Here is a 21,623-nt window from a genome sequence, read left to right on the forward strand (position 1 = left end):
TAAAAGTCAAATGGGAACTAGGTCATTTTTTGTCTATAACAGATGAGTATTGTAAAGTGAGTTTGCTTGGTTGTAGGTATACTTGTTACCCTAAGATTTTGAGTCTTAAGTGATTTCTTCTCCAAGCTTTAGTACCTGGTCATGAATTTTCTTAATTCTGTGCTAATAGTGGATGTACTGTTGTGCTTCAGTCTGTGATAAATTTGGATGTTTGTCATGATCCAAATAGAAATGTAATAAAGACAGATTGATTTGTTCCTTTTGCAAAGCTAGGACCTTTAGCTGAAATGTTTTAATTGACCAAATATCTCTTCATGTTCAATTTACTGGTTCAATGGCTCTAAAGATGGTAATGTGATGTATTAAGAAGGAAAAATTAATAAATCTCTTTTTCGTGTGTTTTTTTTCAGGCATTGCCCTCTTGTATCTCCAACTGTACCGTGTCACAAAAAACCAAAGCCATTTGCAGCGATCTCTCGATTATGTGAAGAGAATCCTTCGCAATCTGAATGGCAGACGAGTTACTTTTCTCTGTGGTGATGCTGGGCCACTCGCAGTGGGTGCAGTGGTTTATCATATGCTGAAAAATGAAAGTGAATCTAAGGAATGTGTTGCTAGGTAAGTGGTCAATAGTGGGAAAAGCCATGGCTTTCTTTTGTAGAATTCAGTAAAATTAGCAATTTCAGTCGTGGAGGACGAGATTAAAACATGGAGGTACTTCCTGTACTAATGTATTTTCAGTAGAATACAGGATAGACTTTTAGCATTATTAAATCCGGCTTACACTTGTATTTAGTGGGTCACTGAGTCTTCTAAGTTGCTCTAAGAACAGGATGTCCTGGACATATCTGTAGTGCATGCGCATCTTCATTTTTGTTATAGTAATAGAAGTTACACACCTTTCATTGGCAGAATGTAGTGCTTGTGCAGTATGTGATGCTTTCTGTAAAGCACCTGTTAGCAGTTTTGCAGCATGCCTTGCCCAGTCAGAATTTGCATACTAGCTTCATGTCATCATCTCTGGTTTATGTTTGAGTATATAATCCGTCTTTTTCTAATCTAGAATCCTAATTTGAATAATATCAGTTACTGTTCCTGAATGAATATTTAAGTTTTGAAGTGAATGAAAGCTTTCTTCCTTGCTTTTAAAGCTGACAGTTAGCTTGGGCATGTCATTTTAGATGCAGCTAGGAAGGCAGTGTTGCTGTAAGGCATGAAGTATGAGTAGAGCAAAATGAGATCAGCAAAAAATCTTTTAATCTTACTTGTGCTTGGGAGCTCCTTTCCAGAGGACTGAGAAGGAGGTTAGTTTGATTATTTGCTCCTTTTCTTCCTTCCCCTCCCCCCCTCATAACCCCCTTTGTTTGTTTGTTTTGTTTACAAATGCCAGGGATGGTCTGAAAGCGATAGCTTCTATTTTATTATGTTGGCCCACAACATAAGAGGCAGATGTTGGTGGTATGGCAATAGAAGATGAACCTTCCTGCTGGTATTCCATTACATTTTGTTGCCATGTGACAGATGCACACACAGGAACAGAAAGAAAACCATGTGCAAGTTTGTCGTGATCCACTGAACCAATACTAGCTTGAAAGTGGCAGTTACTTGAATTGCATCATGACTGGTGACAAGACATAGTATCACCATTACAAGCTGGAATCAAAGTGGCACTCTGTGGGGTGATGACATATGAATTCCCTGTTGAATAAAAAGTTCAAGATGCAGTCCTTAGTGGCTAAAGTGATGCGTGTGGTCTTTTGGGATAGAACAGGGGTGATCCTTTTGGATTCCCTGGAGCCTGGACAGACTGTCAACTCTTGGTTGCTACATTGTAATGCTGACTAAGCTAAAGGCTGGACTTCTGGAGTCAGGCCAGAGAAGAAGACTGCTCTTGCAGCATTATAATACCAGCCCCCATACCAACTTGAAGATAATGGAGTATGTTGCCAGTCTTGACTGGAGTGTCCAACCCACCCACTGCATAGTCTGAATGTGGCACCTTCTGACTTCTGTTTGTTTGGGCCAATGAAGGATGAACGATGAGGGTAGTGTTTTCCTAGAAACAGTGCCATCAAAACAGTTGTGAAACAGTGGGTCTTCTGGTGAGGATCTTTACAAGCATGGCATGCAGGCTCTTGTTCATCACTGGCAAAAATGCATAGCTAGTGGTGGTGACAGTGTTGAAAAATAGTGTTTTGTAGTTAAGAACTTGCTCTATCAGTGTTAGTGTGCTCTTGGTATGTGTTGTTGTTACCATGGGAATCAATAGGAGGCGTTACTTTTGGAGTGACCTACAAATATTCAGGACATCAGCAGTGAGAGTTACATTGTAGATGTCAAAGTATATATATGATTGCGCTCATAACTTTTTACCTTGAAACTGTTTAGTTATAGTATGAATTGAATAATAAAACCTAACAGTGGGCATTTAAAAAAAAGTAATTTAATTGCAAGTCCAAAGAGTAGTTCCAAGAAAGGAGTGATAACATAAAGCTCTTCTTTGTGAGTAGCTTTGCACAGATATTAAGCAGTGACAGTGTGAACAAGCCATTGAGGTCTGTGTTTTTGTTCCAGCATGATGTTAGTGCTAACATTTCTGCCAAGTAATTGCTTTTAAGGATATCTGGGAATAGATTTTCCTCTTAATCCAGATTATTTTTCCCCCTCCCCAAATTTAAAATGTGATTATCTCCATGGTTTCATCTAATAGCTCGTTTTAATCAGTGAAAAATAGGAACAGAGAGAGAAGGAATGGGAAGGATAACAATTTCTCTATTTCTCAATTTGAAAGCAGACTGGTAGAGTAATAGCAGGAATGCTCAGTGGAGCATGTGAGAGTTGCAGTAGCCAGCCCAAGGTGTTTTTCCCCTACTATAGGCAAGAGTAATAGCAACACTCTTTCTAAACTGTGTTATTAATCATTTGAAAAAATGCTTATTTAGGGAAGGGGAGTGCAGAGTGTTTTTTTTCTCCCCTCTGAAACATCTAAAATTAAGAGTCCTTGCTCAGATGAAATTACTAGAGGTTCCAGGAGGTTTTCATCATTCTTCCCATTAATTTACAGCTACTTTTATAATTTAAGTGACATTTCTTTTGACTGATCTCTGAGATCAGAAGTGACGTAACTGGCATCTGTGAATCTTTTTGCTTCAGTGCAAATTAGTTGTCAGATAGCATCTCCAGGTTGGTGTTCCTGGTCTCTCTTGGAATCAGCATTAGCTCTAGATTGGAGTAGCTTTCCAGCCCATTACCTGTATATGTGTTTCTCTCTGCATGGAAGCCACTTATTTCATAATACTCACTGGCTCCAAGTTGCCTATCTGTCAGGGACAGCACATATGTATTACTCTTGTGTGTAGAGCTGGCAGCCAGCTGAGGAGATGATGAAAGGAGATTATGGAACTTAAGTACTCTAACTGTTTCTGATTTGATGGTTTATGCAATGTATAGTCCAGTATATTGGCTAGAGAAGATGCTTTATCTCACCCTACTGTTCTTGTCTGATGCAGGCTGTTGCAGCTGCAAAGGACAGTCGTAAGCACGGATGCTGAACTTCCAGATGAGCTGCTTTATGGCAGAGCTGGTTACCTGTATGCCTTGCTCTACCTGAATACAGAAATTGCTTCAGACACTGTCCCACAGTCCATTATCAAAGAGGTAGGACTTTTTTTTCTCCCCAGTGCCACAGTGTATGGCAAAAGAAGGTGATGACAATTATTTCAAGTGGGCTACAGGTACTACAGAGCAGTAACGGGTAATAAAGAAGGAAAACTGACTCACCCCTCCCAACAACCTGTGACTGCTCAAGAGAAGCATGGTCTTTATCTAGAGAGATGCTACTTCTTCAGCTGTTAACCCTTAAATGAGGGTGAGGAGGAGTGGATCCAGGCTCCACCCCTTTAGGTCACTCAGATGCTTTGCTTGAACCTGAGCGCCCTGGGTTAGCCATGCCTTCTCACCTGATGCTTAAACATTGGTTCAGGCTGTGACCTGGCAGTTCCACTGCACACAGTACTTGTGCAATTGAACTGGAATCATTCCTGCATGTAATTCAAGGGGTTAGGAGCATGAGGCTGGAGAGGAGACTACAACTACAAACTCAGTCTCTTTCCCTGCTGCCTGGCTGGGATTGAAATGGATGCTAATGTGGCAGGTCTGAAGGTAGCTATGGAAATGGATCTGCTGTGAAACTGGGCTTGGAGCACTTGAGGGTGAGAAATCGTTATGGAAAACCTTTGGAAAGAAGTGTGAAGAAGGAGAATTCTGTGGGGAACTGCTTGTCTTCTGCAGATATCAGACCAGAGAAAGCAGGCCTAGAAAAAACTGATGAGAAGTTTTTAAGATTCAGTTTCTCTTATAAATCTAAGTTATTCTGTCAATGAGGCAGAAACTTCCTTTTTACCTCAATACTCAAGTCCAAAGAAATATGATCGTCATTCTGTTTGTTGTGGCTTATTTTCAGTGTGATTTTAGTCATGACAAAACTCTGAATCAAAGCAAATGAGATGGAAGGGATGTGTTTTCTTTCTTAGGTAATAGATGCCATTATTGAGTCAGGGAAGAACTTCTCGAAGGAGGAACGTAAGACAGAGCGTTGTCCTCTGTTATATCAGTGGCACAGGAAGCAATATGTTGGAGCGGCCCACGGTGTGGCTGGGATCTATTACATGCTAATGCAGGTAAGAGTGTCTTCCATGGACTGGGATGAAACATCAGTGATGTCTTGTTTTGCATCAGAAGATCTCCATTTCAGGTTTCATGCATGCACAGTGCAATGTTGTGGTAGGTCAGGGATTCAGAATTAGGAGTCAGACACTGCAGCAAAGAACAGCACTAACAAAGGCCCCAGTAGCAGAGGCTTATCTTTCCTTGCATTGGAGTGAATTAAGCCTTGCCTCTCAGCATCACGGCTTCTCTAATGCTCCTGTTAGACCTCTGGCTGGGGCACTCATTTTTCTGCAGTTTACTCCAGGATGTCACCATTGTGGTGTGCTTGCATGGCCAAGACTTATGTCCTTGCCCCAGAGTACACCATGTATTTGTGAATGTGTGTGGGTTGCAGTTGAGAACATCAACATTCTGAAATTTCCTGTCCTCAAGAAAGAGTCAGGTGCTCATCCTCATGTTTACTTTTTCTGATACTTGCAGTTAGGCAAGCTAAATACTCATTTAGCTCAGCATCCATTTTTGCTATTTTTCAGTGAGTGTATCACTGCTTCCTGTCCTTCATGTCCTTTTTTATTTCTGTGATTTATTTTTTTCCTACTGTATTGAAGATTTGGAAAATTGTCCTTAATCACACAATCAGTATGATTTTATTAATTTATTTCTTCCTTTTCTGTCTCTCTTCTCTCTCTGCCCCCCAAAAATGTGATGTTTCTGAGTGTGTTTCTGACCCCTGCTCTTCTCTTCATGTTTTACTGAGATACCTCTCTTTTGTATACTTGTACACCATACTTAAATCCCTTCTTCCCACTGATTTTTATATCCTCAAATAGTAGTATGATGTTTCTCGAAACAGACCTGTATGTCTATTCTTCTGTTGTACAATCTGGAAGTAGCGCCTTATGTTTTGTTACAAAGTTGGCCATAAAGCTGCAAAATCTGTATCATACAATTTTCTGGTTTTGAAAGATGCTGTCAGTCTATGCATCATTGGTAATTTTCTTATCGGCTTATGGAAAATGACTGTCCTTCAGGCAAGTGGAAGGAATGTACATCCCCACCTCACAGCCTAAAGATCTGTACAAATGCTCTTTACAAAAGTGATGAGGTAGCATTAACTGTTGCTACTGCTCAGTCATTCCTCATTTGCAAAAGATGCTGTGACTTTTCCCCATCTGCTTCAGATTAGCTTACACCACTTCTACCATGCTAAAGCAGCTGACTTTTGATGTGGAAGTGGCTGATGCTCTGCTACCAGGGGTCTTTTGTACAGTGGACATCTGACTGATGCCTCAGGATGCTCTAATTTACTGTGTCCTTATCTTCACTTCCTGCTGACCCTGATAAAATGGTTCACCCTTTCCAGCTACCTTATCTTACCTGACTTCCATTTTTTTTTCACTGGGTTTTCTGAGAAACATCCATTTCTTTAAAGAAGTCTTCTCAAAGACTCCGTCCTTTATTTGCTATTCAAAGTCTGATACCATGGATGCAGTGCATTCTTGTTTAAGCTCTACTCTGTCTACATGGTAAAATCATAAATGTCTTTTCCTTTACACACAATTGCTGTTTTTAAGAATTACCACGAAGCCATTGTTTATGCAGCATTAGATTACTGTGTTTTCACTGTACATTAAACATTGTGAGTCACACAGAGAGTTGAGTCATCTGCTGTAGATGAAGATGACATATCAAAGTCCATCCTTCCCCCATCCCTCCTACTCCATATGAGGAAAATTTGTCTATATATTCAGCAAAAAATTCATGATATGATTTGCTGGGTGGTTCTTTGGTAACAGAGAAGGCATCCAAATTAGCACCTGAGATACAAAGACCACTGATTACTGCTTCTGTATAACATCTTTGTGAGGGAATGTGTCTAGGATCTGCTTACAGACAACTACAGGGAAAATAAGTAATCCAGGAGGCAGAGGAGGTGATTCTATAGCTGGGAAATCTCCAACTCCTTCACCAATGCTGAGACAAAAATATCTATTGGAGTATATGTCCTCTTGGCTAGATAATCAGGACATATATCAGTGGGTTACTTTTTTGCTGTTGACAGTTAGGTGACAGGAATCTCAGCAGTTCAGGAGAAAGGAACTTGCTTGTGCTTACATCTTTATAGAAGCATATAGTGAGAAGAAAGGTATGTAAAGAATTCTGTTCTTGTGACAGTCACAAGCTCACTTAAACCCTGGACTCTGCTTGCCTTGCACAGCTCAAAACTGAATAGCACTTATTGCTGGTGCCTGTCTTTACCTTCTGCTGCAGGATTCCAATATGAAATCAGTGTCCTGAAATAAAGATTCCCTGAGACCTTTCATGCTCTGGGCTTATTAACTCCAAGGTGTTCTTCATGAATAGCTGATCTATATTCAGATGTCTTTGCACTCAGAAAAGTACAGAAGAGGAATTTGCTCTAGTGATATAGTGGGCAGGAGTCCAGCATAGCTTTCCTAACTGGGGTAGAGGTTATTATTTCAGGTTACTAATATAGATACTTAAAATCATGTCGCTATAGGACCGTGAACGGTAGCAGCATTCTTAGCCCTTGAATGCGAATGTGCTGGTAGGAAACAGTAAAATTGTATGACATAATCAGCAAAGACAAGTCATTTGTAACCAAAATAGCTCAGTTATTAGCTTCTGTAGACTCCCACAGTTGTTCTACCAGTTGCTGGAATTCATTAAAGTATCTAGGCTGTGTAAAAATAGAGAGCTTTGTTATGAAAATACTGTGAAGTGGGCTGGTAGAGGAAGGAATATCAACTAAGAACAGCTACAGACCCAACAGATACTGAGGAAGTGCAGTGTGATGGATTCATTTGCCTTTTGGGAAGGATGTAAACTAAATGGAAGAAAGGAAAGAAAGATTCAGAAGAATAATCCAAGGATGAATGCCTAGAAAAAAGATACTTAGGTGCTTTGAGAAGTAGCTGTTGCTTCTGACATTAGAAATGCAGTTTTATAATCCATAGCTTCATGGAGTTCTGTTTGCAGTGGAAAACTTTAACCTTAATAAACGTTTGTCAGGTTTGTCCACGTGAGTTATTTTTAAAATGCGTAACTCACTGTGTTTTAAGTAAGTGTTATAAGCAACTAATCTATAAAACTGTCTTTTTCCTGTAAGTACTCTTAGCCTGTAAGTATTAAGATATAAATAGAGGCCTGGGCATCTTGGAAGCTGCATCCTGTTTTCAGTTCTTCTGTAGTCTTTCTATGTCGCCTCAAGTAAGACAGGTAACAACTGGGTGTCCCAGTTTCTTTGTTTGTTGTATTACTCTCTTTGTAAGGATGTTGTGAGCAGACACTAATTAAATCTGTCTGAAGTGACAAAGTATTTTGGATCAAGGGTGTATATGTAGAGTACTTGAAAATAGGGCACATAATTGTTGATACCCAATTTATTACTACTTCGATTTTTTTTTTTCTCTGTGTTGTCTTTAGCCAATTGCAAATGTGGATCAGGAGACCTTGACAGAGTTGGTGAAGCCAAGCATTGACTATGTGCGTCATAAAAAATTCAGATCTGGGAATTACCCATCGTCACTGAGCAATGAGACTGACAGATTGGTTCACTGGTGCCATGGTGCCCCTGGAGTCATCCACATGCTCATGCAAGCTTATAAGGTGAATCATTCTGTGTTTGTATAAGTCCTTTTTTTTTTTTTTTTTTTTTTCCCTCCAGAAAGACCTCTATGTAGATTCTGAGTCTGTTTTAAGTCTTTCTGGATCTAGGCTTTCAGACGAGAACCCTGGGCTAGGCACCTAAATATCTCAAAACTATATGTAAGAATGTTTGTAAAGAAGTAATAAACAAAATTGCTTCTCGGGGTGTTAGTTGTTAATAAACTTGCCTTTCTTGAAAAAGAGCCAACGTAGTTAAGCAGTTTGATATCAGAATCCTGGTTCTGACCTAAGCTATTTTAATCTTCATCCCAAGCATTTTAAGAATTATGTTGGTTTTTAAAAATGTAGGTTCATGTGTTATGCTATAGAATGTCTTTCTGAATTACTCCATTATTTTGTTACAGTACTTCAGAACTTAATGTCAGAACAAAGATGCCAGGCTCTTTGTAGGGCGTAGATGTAACTCCTGAGCTATATTGAGCCTGCTGCTTGCTCCTTTCCGTCCTTAACTAGATTGGCTATCTTGCTTGCGTTGTGCACTTCTGATTTGTATGAAATTTGAAAGTGTGCCATTTAATTAAATTTATGCAAATTGATTTCTGCATTTGACGCCCTCCTTGGCTTCTGGGTGAGCTGATAAAAAGCAGGTTTTGTTTATGGAATAATTACTTATGCTGCTACCTGTGAAATGTGAACTGTAAATTGCTTACAGCACTGCTAAAAGCAGCAGCAGTCAGATTTGCTTTTGCTTTGGACTGTAGTAGGAGGCCAGCTTATCACTGCAGACCTTTCCAAGGCATGAGAAGAATAGGACCAAGTTCTGTTTAGCAGTTTCCTTTTGTCCTCTTTTTATGTGACAAAGTGTATTATTCTTTTTCTCTTTTATCTGCTCTTTGAAAAATTAAGAAAAATTGGAGTGTGTTGTGCTGGCTGTGCTTACACATCAAGCACTGGGACATCTGATAACAGACAGCAACATTAGTCCTGGAAATCAAATGCTGTTGCCAGACCTTCATTTGATTACTACTGAGTAGCTGACAGACTCTGATCAAAAAGGGAGACCTTCTTTATCAAGATTATGGATTTACTAGAAACACTTAACATTCAAGATTCTTACCGTAATAAATAGCATCTTTGCAGAGGATGCCATCTGCAAAAAAACATCTACAGTAGTGCATAAATTATTATTCTTTCTTTGTCTTGTTAATCTATTGTGTGACTCAGGCACAGGAGAACAGAATGTTATTTAGATGGAAGTCTGGTGCTGTTCAGCTTAAGCTACTTGTTTCTTTTTCTGCTCCCTCAATGGGCTCAGAATTTGATACAGTTGTGCTCAAAATGCACTTCAGTATATTTTGTAAATCTGGTCCTTTGCTCAGATTGGCTGTTGCCTCTGATTACTTCCGGTGCAAGTACTAATCAAGGTAATGGAGTGTTCCTACTTCTAGATAGAGAAGAGAGCCCTGTTCTTTGCAAAGAGTTACTTTTCTCTTGCATTTTTTGGCATGGAGTTGAAAGCAGGCAGTGAATAACCAGCAAGAATTACTCAGAAGGATGAGAACCTAACTCTAGGACCAAATTTGATGGCCAGTATTGTTGCATTTCTTGGAGACCAAGAATTATATTTCTCTATTTCAAACCAAATAATATAGTGATTGGAGGGGATGGGAGGGAAGTATAACAGGATCGTGTACCTTTCAAATTGATTACAGCCTGTGGAACCAAGGGCCATGAACTTGAGGTTTTTTTCTTTGGAATCCTCATTTCAGATACAAAAACTTTAAAACTTTCCTTTTTCCATGCAGGGAAAAAAGAAGCAACTTAGAAGAAAAGTGAGTCTGTGATGGATGGGGTCTTAAAATTCAAAATAAACTGTATATGAAAAACTTCATCCCTATAGCAAAGCATTTTCCAGGTTCATCATACTTTTGTTTTTGTTAATACTGCTATTTATGTGTTTGTTCTTGTTTCACAGACTTTTAAAGAGGACAAGTACTTGAAAGATGCTATGGAGTGTAGTGATGTCATCTGGCAAAGAGGTTTATTGAGAAAAGGCTATGGGATCTGCCATGGTACTGCTGGCAATGGCTACTCCTTCTTGTCTCTCTATAACCTAACTCAGGACAAAAAGTACCTCTACCGAGCTTGCAAGGTGAGCTTTCTGCATCCGAACAAAATTACTGTTCCCTTTCCTGCATTTTATTTCATGTAATTTTCCTTTCATTTCTATGTGGTAGAGTAAATAGAGTGATCAGACTAAGCTGTTTACTGTGACATCTGAAGCTAACTTGGTGGGACAAGAGCATAGCATCACATATTCCTCTTAACTAATGTCTGGACTAGACAACTGCAAGTCTGCTTGTGTGGACCCTTATGTCTTAATATGTAGACTGAAGTTCACTTCACTGTGGTGTAAATGTCTGAAAATTAGCCTGCCTGAACAATGAGAGATGAATGTTATGTGGTGCTAATTATTCCATTGAGAGATCTACTGTCATCCTCAACTCCTCAAGCAAATGCTGTTTGTAGTCTTTTGTAATTATTTGTTTTCGAACTAGTGTCTGGGGCTTTCAGAGCTCTGAATTGCAGTTATTAAACTGCTCATTTAGATTTTTTTTTCATTAATACAAATTGTAAAGAAAGACATGCTCAGAATTTTTCTGCCGATCTAGGTTCTGCTATCAACTGCTATCAGCTCTGATTATGCTAGCAATTCTCAAAGAAGAAAGCTTTTTTTGCCCCTTTTTCTTGATCTCAAAAGAGCTTTTTGTTTTGTTTTCTACTTAATTTACTGATACTGAATTTCATGTTTCATATATAGCTATTTAATTGAGGTTTGTTTAAAGGTAGTACAGTGGGAGATTTGATGAGTTGCATCCTGGGCTCTTACAGATGAGCCACATTGAAAGCTACTGCTTTCACCTCTACTGTCAGCCTGTCCACCACCAGCAGAGCTTTAAAAAGTTGATATTTATGTCATCTTACGTTTACCTATCTACCAGCCATGAGGTTACCTCTATGCATCCTAGAAAATACAATAAACCCCTAACACTGCCATGGTAAATATGTGACATTAATTGTAGACTCATCCACTGCTGAAGTGTGAGCTACACTACTGAGCATGCATGGCTTTCAGCACAGCTGTCAGTGTCTCCCTGTCATCATCCTCTGCTGTATGTTTTCAGGGAGCTCTCTGCAGTGCTGCCAATTTCTGTTGCTCTGCATTTCTTGACCAGGGGAGCCCTATAGTTCTTCTGTACAAAGCTAGAGGAAAGCACGCATGCTCAGTTCAGAGCCAAAGAAGATGATTTGAAATAAAGGAAAGAAAAAACTACATTAAAAATTGTCAAGAAGAACATCTGGAAATAGAAATACGAAAACAATGGGAAATTCTTTTGAAATGCAACAGAAAATTAAATCCAGAATGTGTGAAAATCTGGGTAGAAAAAATATACTTTCTGTTCTCCCTTCCCCCCCCCCCCCCCTCCCTCTTTTCATATGCTATATATGGTATTTTTATATATTGTGCCAGTTTTCCCTGGAAGAACGTCTGGATGTGCACACACCTGCAGTGAGGCTGTATACAGACTTGGTGACATCAAGCACCAGGGAGACCAGGAAGGCACACTGTCACTGTGTGGTGCCTGTGCAGGAAGCCCAGCTCCCAGGTGCCTGCATGCTGACCCCCATCTGTAAGAAAAAGAGGCAGACAAAAATGTTGCTCAGGAGCTCTGCCCAGGCTAATCTGGGGAGGTTAGCAAACTTCGCATCCTAGCTGCAAAAAGATGTGCCTGCTTTGACAGGCTAAGGGAGCTGGGCTTGTTCTGCTTGGAGAAGAGAATGCTGCGGGGTGACCTCAGTGCAGCCTTTCAGTACCTAAAGGGAGCCTACAAACAGGAGGGGAATCAACTCTTTGAAAGGGTAGATAACAGCAGGACAAGGGGAAATGATTTTAAGTTGAAGGAGGGAAGATTTAGGGTGGATATCGGGGAAAATTCTTTACTACGAGTGTGGTGAGGTGCTGGAACAGACTGCCTAGAGAGGTGGTGGACCTCTTTGAAAACCCTGAAGGTCTTCAAGGCCAGGTTGGATGGGGCCCTGGGCAGCCTGGTGTAGTATTAGATATGGAGGTTTTGGGGGGGCGGGTTGGAGCTTGATTATCCTTGAGGTCCCTTCAAACCCAACCCATTCTGTGATTCTGAGATTTCATACCTGAAATGCATTTGAGAATAAAGATGTGACAATGAACCAAAGCCTATTTTTTTGCTGTAGGTGCCCACTGCAGTTCGAGCCTGGCAGTGTATTTGCAGACATTCTGCTATAGATGTTGTGATATTCAGTCAGGCCCTATAAGGCTCTTCTCCCTGGATAAGAAATATTGAAATGGGCATAGGAGTTTGTCTTGGACATTCTTGAAGTCTTATTTTTGAGACAGAGCATGCAGGGAAGCAGGTGTAGCTGTGTTAGTACCTAAAAACATGCAACTGAGAGGACTAGATAGCTCCCCTCCAAGATATTTGTTCACAGAAAAACATGAGACCTGGGGAAAAAAGTCCCTGTTTACCTATCGGAAGCTGATATACTGTTACACAAATGAAGAAATTGAAAGGCAATTGCTCACAGAGATTTGAACCCCACTTTCATCTGCACAACTTCATTGTCAGAAGGGCTCCCAGGATGCTGTACTGCTTCTAGCTAACCTGTCTGTGAGAAGAAAGGGCATCCTGGGCTCCAGAGAGCATCCAAGCCTCGTGCTTGTGATTAAATGATGGTGTGCTATATTTTTGGATTTTCTGGGGGGTTGTGGTGGCTCAGGGGCAAGAATATACTAGGCAGCAAGCTGTCCGATCTCATCACCACAGCATACTGTCATCACCGGTGTACTGCTGAGCGAGAGAGCCAGGGAACACTCAGTTTAGGAAGCAGTGGGGGAAAATCTCAGATTTGTCCCAGGGGTTTGTGGGAGGGTTTCTCTAGGAAAGGTAATGCATCTGAAAGGCCAGGCAAAGTGCCTGTATGCATGCATGCAGCATGAAACTGTGGTGCACTTAGAAAACTAAGATCTTACTGCTAAGACTAAGATTGCAGTAACATGGTAGGATGATTTGCATAATTGGAATACCACTTTTGAGGGCTGTAAGTTTTTTAGAAGGAACAGACAAGGTAGGAGTGGGGGAGTTGATGTATATGTTAGAAAGTGGATAGACTGTTAGGAGCTCCCTCTGAAAGCAGGAACAGGTTGAGAGCCTGTGGTTTAAGACCTAGGGCTGAGAACAGTAAAGGACAACTAATAGTTGGGATTTACTACAGGCTGTCTGATCAGGAGGAGCTTGTTGATGAGGCCTCCTTGCTTCAACTGCAAGAGATATTGCGTTCACTGGCTCTCATCTCGGTGGGAGATATCAACTCCTGAAGTCAAGTCCATTGGCATCAACTCTATGATTCAGGTATTGGACAAAGCAACCAGAAGTGAAGTATTACTGGACCTTTACACACCAAGGCAAAAGAGATAATTAGAGAGGGAGAGCAATCTTTGGGCTGTTCAAGGAATTGTTGGACAAGATCTTCTAGGAAGCTGTCCTTAGAGACAAAGGACTGGAGCAAAGCTGGCTTGTTTTAAGGATGCCTTTCTCAGAGCACAAGAGCCCTCTATCTCTTAGAATAAGAAAACAGGTAGAGGAGGCTAACACCAGCAAGGAGCAGCTGGTCAAACCTGGGTAGAATACAGGGATGCTATCCAGACATGCAGAGATGAGACTAGGAAGGCCAAGGCACAGATGGAACTGAACTTGGTGAGGGATGTTAAAAAGAACAAGTAGGGGTTCTTTAGGTGCATTAGTCAGAAGACACAGGCCAAAGAGATTGTACCTTCTCTGGTAAATGGGAAAGGAGAACTGGCTACAGCGGATGTGGAGAAGTATGAAGTACTCAGTGAGTTCTTCACCTCAGTCTTTGCTGGCAGCCAGGATTTGTGTATATCTCACATTCCTGAAGCTCGCATCCCTGAACCTTTAGGTGGGACCTGGAATAGCAAACTCCCCCTCCACTGTGAGGGCAGAGCGAGTCCTCATGAGACTAAATGTGTACAAGTCTATGGGGCTATCTGACATGCATCTCAGGGACTTAAAGGAGCTGGCTGATGCAGTTGCCAAGGCTCTCTCCATCATATTTAAAAAGCCCTGGCCGTCAGGCTAAGTCTCCAGTGACTGGAAAAAGGGAAATGTCCCTCCCATTTTTAAGAAAGGGAGGAAGGAGGACCCAGGGAACTACAGGCTGATGAGCCTCATCTCTGTGCCTGAGAAGACCATGGAACAGGTACTTGTAGAAGGCATATTAAGACACATGAGAGACAAGTGGGTGATCTGAGACAGCCAGCATGGCTTCCCCAAGGGAATGTCATGCCTTACCAATCTGCTGGCCACCTCTGATGAAGTGACTGCGTTGGTGGAAGGCAAATGATGTCATCTTCCTGGATTCCAGCAAGGCCTTTGGCATTCTTCCCCACCACATCCTTTTCTCTAGATTGGAGAGAGATGAATTTGAAAGGTGGGCTATTTGGTGGGTAAGAAATTGGTTGAAAGGTCGCAGTCAGCGGGCTGTGGTCAGTGGCTCTATGACCAGGTCAAGGCTGGTGATGAGCATTTTCCTCCAGGAGTCTGTTGTGAGGTGGGTACTCTTTAACACCTTTAGTAATGACATAGATGATAGAATAAACTGAAAGATGGGTCTGTGTGCATCTAATAAGGTTCAACAAAGTAAAGTGCAGGGTAATCCCAGGTACGTGTATAGACTGGGGGAGTAAATCCTTGAGAGCACCCTGTCAAGAACTACTTAAGAGTCCTGGTAGATGAAAAACTTCACAGCAGTGTGCCCTTGTGGCCTAGAAAAAAGCCAACTGTATCCTGGTCTGCAGGATGAAAGGTGCTCTCTGCTCTGCCCTCACGAGGACTCATCTGAGTATTGCATCCAGGTCTGGAGTCCCCAGCACTGGAAAGATGTCAATTTTTTGGAAGATGGTCTTGAAGAGGGCCTCGGAGAAGATCAGAGGGATAGAGCACCTCTCCTATGAAGACAGGCTAAAGGAGCTGGGCTTGTTTAGTCTGGAGAAGAGAGGGCTGCAGGGAGACTTTGTTATAGCTTTCTGATATTTTTGATCTAGTGTTTGGCAGCCTTGCCTGTAGCAGGAAGGTTGGAACTTGATGATCCTTGAGGTTTCTTTCAACCCAAGCCATTGTATAATTCCATGATGCTTTGTTTTGTTGGGGTTCTGGGTTTTTGTTTTGTTTGTTGTTTTTTTTTAGATTCAGAACAGAACTTCCAACGTCTGAATGGCTCTTTCTTGATGACAGGTTTTTTCATCTTGTGTGTTAAGTAATGGCAGATGTCTTCCTGCTAGAAGAGATTTATTTTTCCTTGGTTTAACAGAGACATTAATATGGCTTACAGGATCTGTGAGTTGTACTGAAGCTAGGAGTTTCTAAACAGATTGTGCCTAGGAGTGCATTTTGTTTATTTCTTTTGAAGTTCGTAGACTGGAAATAATAGTAAGGGCTTATACACAGTAAGATATAGATATTGCAAGAATTGATTGCAATTTAGAAACATGCCATAAATGTGTTCTGTCTCCTGCATGGAAGAGAAGATTGCACAGACAAGTAAACTGTAGTTTGAATATCTATACCTGTGACAGGCCCAAAACTCATTAATCATTTCTTAGTAACAGCATGGACCACAATGTGGGTTTATTGCTGGATTTTGTCAAGACGTTCTCACATGCACACACACACTTGTACCAAGTGAAGGAATCCATCCTCCAGATGATTAGAGAGAACAGTGTGGGTGGGAGTGTGGTGCTGGGAAGGAGTGAAATACCACACTTTGATCTTTCTGTTTAACGATTTGATGGGTCTGGGAGCCTGTTCACATGCCACGTAGCTCCAACTCCAGAGCCTGGGCACTCTCTCTAGTGAGTAGGACAGGCTGCTTGCTACAGCAGAAGTCACAGGGGGAAGCAAGGAAAATTCTCTCACTTCTTTGCTTTGCAGAAATCTTGTACTCTTATCACTGTATTTTGGCTAAGCAGTGGTTTGCTTCCAAATTCAGAAATGCCAGGGGAACACATGTGCCCCATGCGTGCTCTGGGCAGCCATAAGCATTTCAAAGGAGAATTGGATTGTTGCTGTTAAATTGATTCAGATGTGGTTTTTAAGTAGTGTATATCTAGTGTAGCTACTCCAGCAATATTGATCAAACACAAGAAAAATACTGTTAACTTGTTTTTAAAAGGTATTCCATTTTCTGCAACAAAATATTGATGACCATAACTGACTATTTATGATAATTTTTTCCTAAGACTTGGGGAGAGAAAATAAATAAAGCTAAGTAATGGCAGTTGGAGATTTAATATTCTAAGTCAGCGTATGGAAGTGGAAGAAAATCAAAATGCAGTTAACAGCTCTTTAAGTCATAAGCAACTGGATGAGTTAAGCACTGAGACAGATAAGAACTGATGTTATATTAGAAAATTTCTGAATTAGAAACTGTTCATATCTGTACTTGTAGTATTTCTTCATTGGTATGTTGCACAGTTGATTTAAAAACCAGCAGTTAAGTACAGCCCACCTAATAATGTTGTTGCAAAGTTGAAACTCCTGCTGTGGAAATACATATTTCAAAGAGTAATTGCATCTTTGTCATGAATGAAGTGGGAGTAATTAGTCTAGGACAGTAATTCCTGTGTTGTGTCTCTGCTTACACTATTTTACATTTAGTACCTGTTAAAATGTCTTCCCATGCAGATCTTCAAACTTGCATTTAACAACCTTAAAGTTAATCAATAAATATATTTTATGTTTCCCACAGTTTGCTGAATGGTGTTTGGAATATGGTGCACATGGATGCCGTATTCCTGACCGCCCTTATTCTCTTTTTGAAGGTAAAGTGATTGTATTGCAAATAGTATTGTATTATACAGAATAGAAGGGCTACCTTGTAGTTTTGGGACATGCTTGGGAGTTTGGAAATATTTTCCTAGAGCTTTATATGTTTTCTTTATTTGTAACATTTTTTCTACACCGTATCTCATCATTAAGTTTTATAACACAGTAGCAAGGAATCACAGATAAGTAGGATATAAAACAGTGCTGCTATTCTGAGAGCAGTGAGCCTAATGTGCCACCTATCACAAGTAAGTGAAACTACAACACACGAAGCAGGTTTATTTTACAACTAAACCAACCCAAGGCATAAACACAAGAGAGCAGTAGTTGTATGCATCTCTTATAAATACAGAGTTATTGTGCTGATGTTTGTGGGGAAAAAAGTACAGGCATTCTTATCCCTGGGAGATCCCTTGTAGGCATTTGTAGAAGGAAGAAGCAGACAGTATGTAGTAGAAGAGCTTAGAAGCTTGATGTGGAGTAATGCCAACAATAGTCAGGATGATTTCTGCTTCAGTGCACATTTTATTTCATTTTTTAATGTGATTTTTTTTTTTTAAAGACCTCCATATGTCAAATTTGAGGAAAAAATAATACTATTTTTTTTGTTTCTTAAAACTATGCTTGAAGTTGTCCATTTCAGCACATATGTGTATACATGGGAAGGTGCACACGGTTCTTATGGAATCGTTCTACTCATTTCTATCAAATGCCTGCATCTAAGAAAAAAATCTTGTGTTTGTGTGCTCAGTTTCTGATACAGTAGGAATTTTGCTTGATTATAAAAGTGAGATTGTATCTGTGTGCTGTTCTTCTATAGCAAGAGTGGCCCTATAGTTGTCTCCCTATGAATTTTATGAGAGGATGGCAGTATTAGTGCTTCTGGCTGCCCCCTTTATGAATAAAGAACAAAGGAGTATATCACAGGAGTAATAAGATTGCACCTTTACTTTTTGACCCATGAAGTGACCAATGAGAGTTGCTCAAAATGTGAGAGGTGGTCCAAATTGGGATTTATTTTCTCTTAATTGAAGTAGCATTGAGATTGTGCCGCTAAAAAGACAGTAGCAGAGATAAGCCTGTTCTTGGCTTTGATCTTTTCAAGCGAAACTTAGTTTCCTAGGCAAATACAGATAAATTTGCCTTTCTAGAAGCTGTACGTTTACTCCAAAAAGACTTAGCAAGGTGCTAGATTGCCTTTGCTGTCAATGTCAGTGATATTTTAATGTCCCAGATGCAAAAAACCTGTCTCCTTACTTTTTAGGTATGGCTGGAGCTATTCACTTCCTCTCAGATATTTCAGTACCAGAGACTTCCCGGTTTCCAGCGTTTGAACTTGGACCTCAGAAGAGAGAAGACAAAATGGAACAGGACAGCTAAAGGGTTCTTTGGAAATTAAACACATGCCAAAAGAGATGAGACTGTTTAGTGCCTCAGATACAGAGCCAACATAACCCTAAGCTGATTGATGGATAAACTGTTTCTCACTTCTCCTGCCCCAAGGGACATGAAGTCCTTAGAGCATGAATTGAGAGAAGCTACGTTTAAGTTCTGTTAAAGTGACACCTTCACATGCAGAACGAGAGAAATCAACTTTTGAACTTTCTCTCTTTCATTGTATTTGTCTTCTTCAGGTCTTTGACGTGACCTGCATGTTTATTGGTGTTGTCTGTTGAGTCTTTTGTTGTTAGCAAAGAGCTGTTCTCTGTGTGAAGCTCCATCCTGTACCTTCATGCATGACCTGTAACAACAGTGTTGCTTTCTGTAGTGTGGTTAGCCTGAGAGCTCCACTGTATGTCAGAGAGTTCACTGTAAGAGAGTACTCAGCTTCACTGGTGAGCTGACAACTTCAAAAAGAGATGGAAAACATGCATTTTTTCATTGCTTTCTACATTTTTCTCCTCCACGGTCCCTAGAAGCTGAGGTGATGGAGATCAGCCTTGCTTGATGATGTGGTATGAGGCCTTCTCAGTTTTCAGGAATGTATCAGGTTGGATGTGACCTGTGGACTGACTTATCTTTTGCTGCTGTTTTAGGAGCTTTTTTTTTTTTTGAGAGAGAGAGAGAGAGAGAGAGAGAGAGAGAGAGAGAGAGAGAGAAATTGAGAAAGAGAGGCTGCCTGCACCTAGTCTGTGTGCTAGGGGGAGATGCTCATCCCCACCTCTGCATGTTAGGAGCTTACCAAACTGCAGGCAGAGTTACCTGAACTAACCTCTTTCTGCTTCCAACAAGAGAGAATGGACAGTGTAACTATGCTTTTCCAGTGCGGTTCATGGATTTGTAATAAATCTCTCTTCAACAGCACACAGTGTACAGGTAAGGGTGAAGTCAGCACTATATCTCATGCTGGTTAATCAGGATGACTATTATTACTGAATCAAGAAGGTGGATTGTTCCAGGCCCTTCCCTTCCTCTCCCTTACCCTTTTGCATTTATCCCATGCTGTATGACAGGAGCGATAAATACCAGCTGCTTGTGGAGGCTGCAGAAGATCAATAAGCAATATGTATGCCATTGCTAAAAGCTGTAATTGAAGTTTATTTTGGGTTGTTAGTGCTTTGCTTCCCCCTGCTGTGCAGTGGAGTTGTAGAGTATTGAGTCTTCTCTCAGCTGTCAAAATGTTAGTGAGTTCTGCCTCCATATGCTCACATAGGGCTCTTTGGGAGAAGTGGAACATACTCTTAAATATGTACATTTACAACGCATTCATGTTTTCCAGACAAACAAGTATGCATACTATTTGAGAAGGGTAAGAGTGGCATTCTCTCACTTGTTCAAGTTCTGTTGTCATCCTCACCTTCCTTACAGGCCTTGCTGTATTCTGTCATCTCAGGTGCTTATTTTAATTGGTACCTTACATCAGGTGAAAATGTGACAGATGGCTGAGAGTCTGACCTTTCAGGTGCCCATTGGGATATCTGCGACCATTGGCACCTGCTGAATTCTCGTGTTTGTGGTCAGGCTTGGAAATGCATGTCTGTACGTGCATAAAACAGGTAGCAGGTGACTTACCTGAACATTGACTTGTCTGTTGCCAATTCCGTTGGGGTGCTAATGTTTTCTGGATTCAGTTCTGCTAGGCAATAGCAGCAGTGCCAGTGCTGAGAGAGCTTAATGTCTGCTGATTTGTCAGTTAAGATTGGGAGCAGTGAGAGACTTTTACACTCCTCTAAGAGTAGATCTGTTGGGGGCACTGAGCCCAGATGCATCTGTGCAGCCAGGCAAGAGGGAAGATTCTGAAAGGCAGCAGGGAGGAGGGTATTGCATGGCAAACAGCTGTGGTGAACCTGATGTAAGAGGCAGAAAGCAGTGGGATCAATGAGGGACAGGGAGCTGATCACAGGAGGCAGTGTGCAGAATGTACCAGCTCAAGTGAAATGCTTTGCTGCAGCATGCATGCCAAAGTCTAACTCTTCTGTCTGTATTTCTTCTGTCATTGTGTGGTTTACTGCCTGTAATCCAGGGAGGAAAGTAGCTCACAGTGAAGTCTGACAGCCTAACAAAGGAAGACCTGGAGGTTTTAAAAAAAAAAAAAAAAAAGAAAAGAAAACCACCACCCCTTCTTTCTCCTTCATCTCTACAGCTGTAAAGTGCATGCGCTGGGTTAAGTGGGTGGGATGCATTCCTCTGCCAGGTCTGCAGGAGCTCCTGCAAATGCAGCACAGAAGCCACTCACTATCCTAGTGATCCAGGCCTGTCTTTCATGACCAACAAGCTGGGGGTGACAGGGGAAGGCTTTCATTCGTTTGTTGGGAGCCACCTTGGCTGCTGTGCTTGGGATGGCACCTGTGGAATATGATGGTGTTGGCTGGCTGGAACACAGGGAGAATTAAAATTACCGGCTGGTTTAAAAAATGCAGGTGTACACACATGTAGAACTGCTTAACAGTGAGTAGAGATCAGAGGTGCGTGATTGCCACAGTCAATAGGGTGAGCATGTCCTCTGTGTGCTCCTGCACCGCAGCTCTGCTGTGGGGTGAAGCCCAGCACCAGGTTCTCTTGGAATTGAGCAAGACTGGGAATGTCATATATCACAGAAGGAGGTCTGCGAGTGCCTTTGCTTTGTCTTCCTCACATGGCTCTCACTGCAGCTCCTCCTTTCTGTTTTACACCTTGTGATATCCAGGCACCTGTTACAAAGTGTATTGTGGGAAGGGGTGGAAAAAATGCATTTTAACAAGACACCATTTTCAGAAATCTCATCAAACTAAAATGTGGAAAATGGCTAAATATTCCCTGTTTTGCTTTGTCCACGTGTAGTAGTCCATCTGTTGCAAAAAGCCGTAGTGTTAAAAATGGAGATGTTCTTTGGGCAGAAAAAGAGGAAAAAATGCTGATGTGTTGTTCTTTGGCTTTATTAGTAAAGATCAAGTTATGTGGTGGTAA

At 41.1% G+C, this 21,623-nt stretch overlaps 1 protein-coding gene across 3 annotated transcripts in view; it reads left to right on the top strand.

Moving 5' to 3' along the window:
• Positions 1–21,623, top strand: part of LANCL2 (LanC like glutathione S-transferase 2) — a 54,321-nt gene extending 32,698 nt beyond the window's left edge. For all 3 annotated transcript variants that reach the window (XM_090142185.1, XM_031599375.2, XM_090142186.1), the window contains 7 exons: positions 411–618; positions 3,510–3,657; positions 4,533–4,679; positions 8,116–8,298; positions 10,274–10,450; positions 17,161–17,233; positions 18,502–21,623. In XM_090142185.1, coding sequence (XP_089998311.1) covers positions 411–618; positions 3,510–3,657; positions 4,533–4,679; positions 8,116–8,298; positions 10,274–10,450; positions 17,161–17,233; positions 18,502–18,617 — 1,052 coding nt within the window. In that variant the 3' untranslated portion in view covers positions 18,618–21,623. The remainder of the gene's footprint in view (positions 1–410; positions 619–3,509; positions 3,658–4,532; positions 4,680–8,115; positions 8,299–10,273; positions 10,451–17,160; positions 17,234–18,501) is intronic.

Source organism: Phasianus colchicus, chromosome 6, assembly GCF_987193195.1.
Source record: "Phasianus colchicus chromosome 6, bPhaCol1.hap1.1, whole genome shotgun sequence".
NCBI lineage: Eukaryota > Metazoa > Chordata > Aves > Galliformes > Phasianidae > Phasianus > Phasianus colchicus.